Below are 12330 nucleotides of genomic sequence, written 5' to 3' on the forward strand. Positions count from 1 at the left end.
ATTTCTAGGTGTCTATTTCACGGGCTTCTCAAATCAATATAATTCAATTTTCTTCGTATATACTTGTTCCTCCAGTTTGTTTATACCTGTTTCTGTGAGTAAGAGTAGCATTACTGCCACTAAGTGGGCTTTTCTACCTGTTGGGGTGTGTGGGTAGACGACATTTATGTCCTCTACATATCTATGAACGCTGCCTTACATGAAGGCTATGTTGTAACACTACTCAACCGAGTAAAAATTGGTTACTTACATTTGCATCCATCTGGGGTAAAATTATTGGTTTATATATTTTTAGATTATTACAACCAAAATATTGCTGTTTTAAAAGCCTTTATAGAGACTGCCATATACAAAATTGCAGAAATTTATTTTTATGCCATAACGATTAAATTGTGTTAAGCCCCAGTGGTTTTTTGTGGGGGGCAACAAACACAGATCTGTACTATTCCTACAATATGCTTTTAATTTATATGAAGTTTGGGAACAAATCTATAAATCTTTGTGAATATAAGAGAGAAGAGGCTAACTGGCTTATTCATGAATAGTTTACCATAATGACTTGTTAACTAGCTGTAGTTTTATTTAAACGTGTGTGTGTGTGTGTGTGTGTGTGTGTGTGTGTGTGTGTTTCCTGTCTTTCCCAGGAATATGTATTAATTGGAGTATCTGCCCTCTTTTACTTTTCTCCTACATCACTTTCTCTCTTTAGATGATATAGGTCAATAGAAATAACTGCTTTATTTCTAAAAGTTAGCAGAAAAGGGCACTACATTTGTCCTGTTGCTGTGGTGGAGACCCCTTAGGTGCTGACAACCATGCTGTCTCCAGGGTTCAGTTATTTTATGAACATAACTGAGGAGCTGGATTTCTTAGGGAACGCTAAAAAACTTTGGAGCTTATTAGCCATAGTACTAACTTTTTTTTTCTTTTTTCATTTCTAGATTTGGATATCAAGTCATCAGGGTCTGGCTGTGTAAAAGTCCAAAATATTGAGTGTGATAATTGCAAAATTGAAACTGAGCAGGGGACTGGCATCTTACAGTCTGTTAAGGTATAAACATTTTTTAATTGTATTTCAATATTACTGTTTTTAAAAAACCTTAAACTTTGAGCTGCAGTGTCAAACTAGCACTATTCTGAATATCATGTGTTGAGAATATTGAGTATTATTTATTCATCTCTCAGACATTTCTCGCAAAAAATTTGCCTTGAAATCAGTTCTGTTTTGAAAGTAAAGAAGTTGTAGCAACTTTGAAGGTTTTTCTCATTTATATGATTCCTTTAGATTTCATTTCAAAGTGTACAGTGAAACTAATAATACATTCTTGGTATTTTAAGATCTTATTAAAGAAATTTTAGTGGGGTTTTTTTTTAATGATTTTATTTATTTGACAGAGAAAGCATAAGCAGGCAGAGTGGCAGGCAGAGGGAGAGGGAAACAGTGGGAGAGGGAGAACCATGCTCCCTGCTGAGCAGGGAACCTGATGCAGGACTCTGTCCTAGGACCCCAGGATAGTGACCTGAGCTGAAGGTCACGATTTTTAGATTCATAAACACTAATTAGAATGATTAGTTTGATGCATTTAAAAAGTTTTACATCATTTGTTTTGTTTCAGTCACTTTTATTTGCATACTTGCCTTTAGTATCTGTTCATATGTGAACTATTTCAAATAAATGTAATTGCACAAATATCACAGAAGATTAAAGAATACTATTCTATGTCCTTTTAGCAAAATGAGATGGTTCAGGTTCTTGTTGTAAAAGATACACAATGAAGTCTTCATGTTGAATGACTAACTGGATAAGAATATTCATAGTTCCTTTTTGCCTTTAGAAATATATTGTTCACTCATCAATGCTTAACCTTCAGAAAATTCATCCAGAATATCGCCTTCTAAAAACTCAGTATCTTATATTTTCAGTTTCACAATCAAAATTAGAAGCTAGATGATACAAACAAATGGAAAGATATATTTGGGATTGGAAGAATTAATATTGTTAAAATATCCTTGCTACTCAAAGCACTCCACAGATTCAGTGCTATATCTATCAAAGTGTCAATAGCATTTTTCACAGAACCAGAACAAATAATCCTAAAATTTGTATGGAACCACAGAAGACCTTGAATAGCCAAAGTAATCTTGAGAAAGAACAAAGCTGGAGGTATCACTGTCCCTGATTTCAAGATACACTACAAAGCTGTAGTAAGCAAAACAGGCACAAAACTGGCACAAAAATAGATACATAGATCAATGGGACAGAATAGAGAACTCAGAAATAAACCCACATCATTCATTGACCATGTATGGTCAATCTATGACAAAGGAGGCAATAATTGTACAATGGAGAAAAGATATCAAAATGGATTAAAGACCTAAATGTGAAACCATGAACTCTTAGAAGAAAACATAGGAAGTAATCTCTTGGACATCAGCATTAGCAATATATTTATGGATATGTTTCCTCAGACAAAGGAAACAAAAGCAAAAGCAAAACAAAAAACTCTTGGGACTACACCAAAATAAAAAGGGTTTTGTACAGCAAAAGAAACCATGACTAAAACTCTTTTTTTTTAGAATGCAAAGTATATTATTTTTAAACTTCTAAATTTAAAAACAAAACAGCCTAGGTTAAATGATATTTTCCAAAGTTGAATGTGCTCATTTGGAGCTCAGCTTTTCTGCGTGCGTACAAAAACAACTTTCTAAAATTCATAGACAGGAACACTGCTGTTGTAATGATCTGTGATTGGATGAACTGATCAGTCTCAGTTGGTAACGTCCCTTTTTCTCTTTCTTGGTAAGGGTTTAAAACACTTTTGAATAGATGCGTTTTTTAGTCTTAACACACAATTTCATTCCAAATGTCTCCTGAGAGGCACATACTATATATAGGAATCCATTTTTATCCTTCTCACTTTCATACACTTCAGAAATCAGCATGGACACACTCTCCATACTGTGTTTGTTCACTAACAGGAAGAAGGCTTGATTAGTGTTGAGCTGTAAGCACTTTCTAATCATCTTAATGAGCTCACTCATGTTGATATGATCAGGTACAAGGAAGTTGGGTTTGTCCAGAACTGGAAGTTGCTTCTCATCCATGTATTGTTTTAGTGAATGGGAGAAGATATTTGTGAATGATATACTTGCTAAGGGGTTAATACCCAAAATATATAAAGAACTTATATATTTATATATATCAGGATGCCTGGGTGGCTCAGTGGGTTAAAGCCTCTGTCTTCGACTCAGGTCATGATCTCAGGGTCCTGGGATTGAGCCCCACATTGGGCTCTCTGCTCAGCGGGGAGCCTGCTTCCCTTCCTTTCTCTCTGCCTGCATCTCTGACTACTTGTGATCTCTCTCTCTCTCTGTCAAATAAATAAACAAAATCTTAAAAAAAAAAAAAAAAGAACATGCACAACTCAATACCTAAAACCCCAAAAATCCAATTGAAAAATGGGCAGAGGACCTGAATAGATACTTTTCCAAAGAAAACACACAGATAGCCAACAGGTACATGAACAGTTGCTCAACATCACTATCAGGGAAATGCAAATCAAAACCATAATGAGATATCACTTCACACTAGTCAGAATGGCTAGTATCAAAAAGACAAGAAATAGTATGTGTAGGTGAGGATGTGGAAAAAAGGAAACCCTTGTGCATTTGGGAGTGTAAATTGGTGCAACCACTATGGAAAACAGTATGGACATTTCTCAGAAAATTAAGAATAGAAATACCATATGATCCAGTAACTGCTTTACTAGATATTTAACCAAAGAAAGCAAAAACACTAATTCAGAAAGATATATGGACCACTGTGTTTTTTTGCAGCGTTGTTTATAATAGCCAAGCTATGGAAGCAACCCAAGTGTCCATCCACAGATGCATGGATAAATAAGACGTGGTGTGTGTCTAAACACACAAACTGGGATATTACTCAGACATAAAAAAGAATGAGATCCTGCCATTTGTGATAACATGGATGGACCTAGACTAGAGGGTGTTATGCTAAGCAGAATAAGTCAGAGAAAGACAAATACTATATGATTTTACTCATATGTGGAATTTAAGAAACAAAACAAACAACAAAGGGAAACAAAGAGAAATCAAGAAACAGTTAACTAAAGAGAACAAACTGATGGTTACCAGTTGGGAAATAGGTAGGGAAGGGAGGGGGTGGAATAGGTGATGGAGATTAGAGTACACTTACTATAATGAGCACTGAGTAATGCAAAGAATTGTTGAATCACTACACTATACCTGAAACTAACACAACATTGTATGTTATAGTGGAATTAAAATTAAAAACTTAATAAAACACATATTACCATTAAAAAATTGATAGTTCTGTGGGCACAGTTCAAATATAAATGTACTCAAAATAATCGCAATTAAAAGAGTCTGCAGATTTAAAAAAATCAAAAAAATCAGAAGCTACTATCCTGTTGATCTCTTTGCTTTTATCTTTTGATTCATGTGATGATTCTGAGAGATCTTTTTTGGTCACTTTTCTTCCTTCTGCCATTATGGCATAAAAGAAAAAATGGTTTCTCAACTTTGGCACTATTGATATTTTAGACCAGATAATTCTTTGTTGTCAGTGCCTTACCTATGCCCTCTAGGATGTTTAGTGGCATTGCTGGCCCCTACCTACTAAATTCAAGTAGGAAACTGCTTGGTTATGACAATGAAAAATATCAACATTGCCAAATGTTCTCTGGGGGGGGCAAAATCACCTTTAGTTGAGAACTACCATTCTAGGCAAGTCCTTCAATTCTTCTGTTGTCTTATTATTTTTTTTTTAAAGCATGGTTGACAATAATTGATGAATAACGATGAAATAATTCCTAGGATAGTGAAATAGCGGAATATTATAAGATGTGAAAAATAAGAACACTAAGAGCCCATAATGTATTTTAGATTTATAAAAGAGTCCAGTAGATGGATATAGTAATTTTAAGATAGAATGTGTTTTATTTTATTTTTTAAAAGGGTAAATTTTCTATATGTTCTTTGGAAGCACTCTAAGAAAATAAAAATCATGAAATATCAGCCCTTACAAATAGAATAGTTTTAAAAACATTTAAGAGCTAATATTGGGTCCAGTGGATCCTAATGGTATACCAAGGATCAAAAGAATTGTTCTTAAGATATTCATAAATGGGAGCACTTGTTGAAAGATCATGTTTAATTTTTAAATGTATAATATTATCTTGAATTAATGATGTCAATTAATATAGGTTTCTCTTCCACTCATTTTGAGGGCATATATATATTTGATCTCTTTGATAAAATATTTATAGCAATAATAATAGCTATTGTTTATTGGGTCTTTTTTGTACCGGGAAACTTAGCTAAGCCTTCATTTAATCTTTGAATTATATCTATCTTCAATCAAGAATGAAACTCAGGCACCAAGAGATTGAGGAGCTCATTTAGGTTCACATAGCTAATAAATAAAGCTAAGATTTGAACTTGTATCTTTTCTAATTTCCAAGTTCGCGCTCCTTTCACCTTTTTTTTTTTTTTTCCAAAACACTCACAAGTGGCTTTATTTACTGCACACCAGAGATCTTGCTAAGAGTTTTGCATGTATCATCCCGTTTAATTAGCAGAGCAGCCCGGGAGCTACATGCTTCCTTATTTGACAGATGAGGAAGCTGAGGCCAGGAGATGTTTCTTGCTGAGGTCACATAGGTGATGAATGACAGAGCCAAGACTTGAACCTAAGTCTGTCTAGAGCTCATGTGCTAAAACCATGAGGCTATGTTGCTTAAAAGACCCGAAAACATCTGGAAACACAGCCTCTGTTTATATATTTTTATAATCGTTTATGTATGTACTTATTCATATGTAAAACATATATATATTTATGTCATTTTTTCATGGATAATTTCTTTTTTAAATTTTAATTCAATTAGCATATGTATTATTGGTTTCAGAGGTACAGGTCTGTGATTCATCAGTATTTTATAATACCCAGACACTCATTACATCACATAACCTCCTTAATGTCCATTACCCAGTTACCCCATCTCTCCACTCCCCTCACGCCCAGCAACCCTCAGTTTGTTTCCTATGATTAAGAGTCTTCTAATGGTTTGTCTCCCTCACTGGTTTCATCTTTTGTTTTTTCCTCTTTTCCCTTCTGATCCTCTGTTTTGTTTCTTAAATTCTGCATATCAGTGAGATCATATGATAATTGTCTTTCTCTGATTGACTCGTTTCGCTTAGCATAATACCCTCTCATCCCACCCATGTCATTGCAAATGGCAAGATTTCTTCTTTGTCTTTTTGGATGGTCTCTCTACCTTTCTTTACTGTTGAGCAAAATACATGGCAATACTACATTTATTGTGCACTCTTAGAGAATAAGTAAATAAATATTTTAGGCAACATACATAATCCGTGGAAGGCCACACATTTGCAGTTTTTAAAAATGCAATACAGTAGTTTATACTCATTCGGTTCTGATTTATTTATTTTGTTTTATATAGTTTTTAAAACTTTATAATCTAATTTTTTGGAATTAGATTAGTTTTAAATTATAACACTATCTTTTAATATCTTTGAGCCTTAGCCCTCTTTGAAAATGATGACTATCTCCTTAGGAAAAAAATTCACACATACATGAATTTTGTTTACAATTTCTGAAGTGTCATAGGAACTCATGTAAGTTTGAAATTCATGTAAGCTCCAGCTGAAGTAATGTTTGTTTTGGAGGTACTCTTTTCAAAAATTTATCAATTACTTGTCTGCTTGATGACTACTACATATAAAATGCAGTTTGACTTTAGACTCGTGTCTCTGGGCATAAAGTAGTCTACCACCGTAATATAGATAAACTTTTTTTTTTTTTTAAGATTTTATTTATTTATTTGACAGAGAGAGACACAACGATAAAGGGGACACAAACAGGGGGTGTGGGAGAGGGAGAAGCAGGCTTCTTGCTGAACAGGGAGCCTGATGTGGGGCTCGATCCCAGGACCCTGGGATCATGATCTTAGCTGAAGTCAGACACTTAACAACTCAGCCACCCAGGTGCCCCATATAGATAAACTTTTTAATAATGATTCATTTTGTCCTTTTCACTAAATTTTTTGAAGTTCATTCCTGGGCTTTTTTGCCTAAGTTTTTTCTATTTTTTCCCTTGAGTAAAGCAACCAGAGGGTATATGGTTGTTTTGAATTTAATTTTTCCCTACGGTTTAGACACTTCTGTGCTGTTTCTGATCATGACGTTGGTTAGTGTGCTTTTGGTATTTTTCTTTCTTTGCTATTTACCTTTTCTTTTTTTTATGATTATGGCAGAACTGAAGACGTATGTAATGGTTAAAGTAAACCAATCTTCTCTACAAAATAGATCAAACAAAATGGCTCATGTACAACTATAATTTATTTCTTACTTGTGGTAAGAAAGTGTGTACGTGGCTCTTCTATAACCACGTGTGTATGTGGTTACAAGTGTGTACGTGGCTCTTCTATGATTATAGGTTCTTTCCATCTTCTGGCTTTGCCATCTCTTACAGTCTTACTGTAATCTGCGCTCATCTGGTAGAGGGGCAGAGCACAAAGAAGGCACACCAACTCTTCTTAAAAGCAACAGCCTTGTGGGGCGCCTGGGTGGCTCTGTGGGTTAAAGCCTCTGCTTTTGGCTCAGGTCATGATTCCAGGGTCCTGGGATCGAGCCCCGAGCCCCGCGATGGGCTCTCTGCTCAGCAGGGAACCTGCTTCCCTTCCTCTCTCTCTGCCTGCCTCTCTGCCTACTTGTGATCTCTGTCTGTCAAATAAATAAATAAAATCTTAAAAAAAAAAAAAGCAACAGCCTTGAAATTGCACAGAGCATTTCCATTTAACACTGTTTGCAAGAACTTAGCAACCCCTTAGAGGTAACAGAAGCTGGAAAATACCATCTCTTCATGGGCTCAGATATGTTGCTTTTACTTTGGTGGTGGGGGACAGATTTTTGTAGGCTTTATGGTAGTTTTTTCCACAGTTACCAAGTGTGAAATCAAATCTTTCTCTCTCCCTATTCCCATGATCCCTCACTACTCCACACATACTTTTTTAAATTTTTTTTTGACAGAGGAGGCTAACAGTGACTGCTGTTTTATTTGTGCTTGAGACATTTTTATCCAGAGTTCCATTTTCTGGGGTGTGATCTGCTAGAAAGTTTAATAATCAGTGGGCTGTTACCGTTAAGTATGAATATATCCTTCAGAAGACTCCAGCCATAGATGTGGGTTTTGAAATCATACAGACCTTGATTCTGTTAGTTTATATTTTGTTGTTTTCTCTCACCTGATAAAGTTATATAACCTTTCTGATTCTTGAATTTCTTCCTTCTTTAAATTGGAAAAATATGACACCTATTTCTGAGTTGTTGTAAAGAGTCAGTCATGTAAAGTAGTGAACACTGTATTTGGTCAAAGAAAATGCCAAGTAATGGTAACTATTATTGTTATTAACAGTGATAATTGGGGCGCCTGGGTGGTTCAGTGGATTAAAGCCTTTGCCTTTGGCTCGGGTCATGATCCCAGAGTCCTGGGATGGAGCCCTGCATCGGCATCGGGCTCTTTGCTCAGCAGGGAGCCTGTTTCCTCCTCTTTCTCTGCCTGCCTCTCTGCCTACTTGTGATCTCTCTCTGTCAAATAAATAAAATCCTTAAAAACAAAAAACAATGATAATTATTAATAATGATGAACAGTAATAGTAATTATTGTCATCTTCCACAACATTTTTGTTTAGTTAGCTAGTCAGAGTGATCTTATATTCCCAAGCCCGTCTTCAGTGAAGCTCCTGGAACACCCAAGTATCTCTTCTTTTTCCTCTAATGAGTACAGATGACTTATTTAATCCTTTAACAGCAGTTGATATTCTTTCCCAGTTGATGTTCTTTTTTTTTTTAAGATTTTATTTATTCATTTGAAAGAGAGAAAACACAAGCAGGAGGAGAGGCAGAGGGAGAGGGAAAAGCAGACTCCCCGCTGAGCTGGGAGCCAGACGTGGGGCTCCATCCCAGGACCCTGGGATAATGACCTTACCTGAAGGCAGATGCTTAGCGATCTGAGCCACCCAGGCACCCCCACCACCAGTTGATGTTATTATTCCAAATAGTGCATTTCTATTTTGTTTCTGGATCCTTTTGCTGCTTTATTATTTTTTTTAAATGTATAAAATGTTGGATTTTTTTAATAGTTTAAATCAAATTTATTCTTTTTCTCTTTATTTTTGTATTTGTCTTTCAGAGTCAAAAATTACATGTTCAGACAAAAGGAGGCAAAGTAATCTGCCTGGGAACAGTTTATGGAAATGCAGATATTCATGCATCAGATAAAAGTGTAAGATTGAAATTTTTTTTTTTTTTTTTTTTTTAAGATTTTATTTATTTATTTGAAACAGAGAGAGATCACAAGTAGGCAGAGAGGCAGGCATAGAGAGAGAGAGGAGGAAGCAGGCTCCCCGCTGAGCAGAGAGCCCGATGCGGGCCTCGATCCCAGGACCCTGAGATCATGACCTGAGCCGAAGGCAGAGGCTTTAACCCACTGAGCCACCCAGGCGCCCAAGATTGAAATTTTTTTAACAATTATAATTTTGCTTCAAGGTGGCTCACATAGCTTAAAGGTAGTTTCTGCAAAATTTGTAGCATAACATTCTCTTCTTTTTAATGCACCTTAGTTCATTAGTAAATTCGAATTTGAAGTGGTTAAATATTATACAACTTAAATTTTAGTTTGTGATTTAATACTTTTGACAGGTAATGCTTTATTTGGAATTGATAACATCTTTAAATATTAAGTTCAGAAGGAATGTTTATGATCATGGATTAAAATTGATCATTAGGTATTACTGCCATGGTTAAGATTAAATTTTTTTATGTGTTAGATTTATTTGAGCATTTTTCTAAGACCTGTTTACTTTACTTTTTAGCCAGTTGGAAGGTTGAATTTCAAAACTCAACTCTTCAGTATTTTCCACAAGGTGGCGCTATTGGATAGCATCACTACTCTCCAAAAGCTTTTATTATCCATAGGGATTTTGGTTGCTATGAGATAGTTTGTATTTTTTAATTAACTTTTGTTGCTCTCTGTGATTTAGCATAGTATTAAGAATATAGTTAATAATTTTGAAGTATAAATTGTCACAATTTTTTATCATTATGAATAATGTTTAAATCTTTGAGAAAGAGCTAGTTCATCTTTTATTTTACAAACTTGTGCAATTTGCAAAATCTTTCATTATAAATTTAAATTCTTTACTAAGCTTTATCCTCAGGTAATTGGTGAGGATGAGTTATAAGAATATCTTGTAGGTAGATTATTGTTGGCATAATTAAACAAGGTAGATTATAACAGTCATTGTTTCTACTATTGTCACTTTTATTTTCTATCACCTTGGGAGATTTTTAAGCCCAAACATTTAAATTTATCCTTTATAAAGTATTAGGCTAGGAAAGTATTGAAAGATACTGCCTGGTCTGTGTGGCAGCTCTTTTGAGATGGCATTTAGTTTTACCCTCTGCTTGTTGTGGGCTTAGAAGTGCAAAAGGGAAATTGGACAACTTTGTAGTTCCTTCAAAAGCGCCCTTTTACCAATTTAATGAACTTTCAAATACTCTGTCCTTTAAATGATGGCTTATGTTAATTGAAATGATCCATGTTACCAGAACATTACATATTGACATTCAAATAAACGTTTCAAAGGAAAATTTAAATCATCTCTTAATTATTTGCTATTTTGAACATTTTGGCTGCTGTTTCCACTCATTAAATTATTTATTTGTTCCAACTTACATGGTTTATTGAATATTCATTTATTCTTACTTTCTATTATACTATTTTGTTTCTTGCCTATTTAGTTTTGTTATATTAAAGAATTAGTCTAGATATTTATTTCTATTTGTATTATATGTAATGTTAATATTTAAAATTTATTTCTAAGTTTGTGGGGCTTTGTATAAAATAAATGCTTATGATATATGTTAACTCTTAATATACAACTTTCACAGAGGTGTGCTATAGATAATTGATAGGTGGCATAGTGAATTGGTTAAGAGCACAGAATTGAGAATCACATTACCTGTGTTCAAATCCAGGTCTTAGCTACTTAAGTATTTTATTCCTTTATTTAATAAATTCCTAAATATATTCCTTTATTTATTAATTTTTTTTTTTAAGATTTTATTTATTACTTCTTTGAGAGATGGAGAGAGAAAGACTGACAGAGATAGTGAGAGAGAGTACACGCTGGGAGGAGAGGGAGAAGCAGAGTCCCTACTGAGCAGGGAGCCCATCTCTGGGCTCCACCCCAGGACCCTGGGATCATGACCTGAGCCCAAGGCAAAGGCAGTTGCTTAACCAAATGAGCTACCCAGGCACCCCTCACTTAAGCTTTTTAACTTCAGACAAGTTACTTAACCTCTATGTGCCTTAGTTTTCTGGAAAATGGAATAATAGTAATGGACTTAATTCAGAGAGTTATGAGGATTAAATCATTTAATACAGATTAAGTACCTAAAGTCTGGCACTTAGTTAACTCTAATCCAGTGTTTATTACAATGATGATGATAAAGGTAAATGAAACATGGGAAAGCAAACTTGACTAGTCCTAGATCTGCCAGTTAACTTTACTGAGACTCATTCCGTTATTTGTAAAATAGAGATGATTTTGTTTTTCCTACTCAACAAGGTTATGAGAATCAAATGAGTATTATAAACATTTAACAGCATTTTTAATGTGTCATTTTAAATGGAGCAGCTGTTTTAGATAATATCATTAATTTAGTATCCTAAGTTTGGTACAGAGAAGATAGAAATTAATTTCCTCTTATGGTTGGATGAATTGGTGACATAGTTGTCAGTTGACCTCTTTTAGTTTGGGTTACAAAGCTACAGTGCTTCCTTAAAGTGTGATTTTCATTATATATAATGTTGATTTATAATAACTTATGAAAAATTTTCCTTGTGTAGAAAAGTAAATTAATTTATAGTAATATCTTCTATCAAGAAGGTATTAATTTTTGGATCTACTCTTCGGTCTTTTAGTAGTTATTGCTGTTAATAAGCAAGCTATACAGTTTAATCCAAAGAGTCTGTTTATGACTGTTTGCTCCATTAGCATTAATAACTGTAAGCAAGAGCCTCAGCATTTTGCCATAAACTATGGTGTCCTAGCTTTAATTGTTATGTTAGTATCTGATACAATACATTATATGTGGTCCTCAGTGAATTTTTAATTTCTTTGAAATGAGTTTTATGGAGTGATTGGCTAAAATACCTTTATTATTGTAGTGGGGAAGGTGTTGTACCTTCACTTGCTTTCATTT

At 34.5% G+C, this 12330-nt stretch overlaps 1 protein-coding gene across 2 annotated transcripts in view; it reads left to right on the forward strand.

Moving 5' to 3' along the window:
* The window catches only part of FAM185A (family with sequence similarity 185 member A), a 52295-nt gene that overhangs the window by 1935 nt on the left and 38030 nt on the right, over positions 1 to 12330 (forward strand). For both annotated transcript variants that reach the window (XM_032873298.1, XM_032873299.1), the window contains exons 2-3: positions 942 to 1051; positions 9254 to 9346. In XM_032873298.1, coding sequence (XP_032729189.1) covers positions 942 to 1051; positions 9254 to 9346 — 203 coding nt within the window. The remainder of the gene's footprint in view (positions 1 to 941; positions 1052 to 9253; positions 9347 to 12330) is intronic.

Source organism: Lontra canadensis, unplaced genomic scaffold, assembly GCF_010015895.1.
Source record: "Lontra canadensis isolate GAN:19392208 unplaced genomic scaffold, GSC_riverotter_1.0 scaffold48, whole genome shotgun sequence".
In the NCBI taxonomy this organism is placed as follows: Eukaryota; Metazoa; Chordata; class Mammalia; order Carnivora; family Mustelidae; genus Lontra; species Lontra canadensis.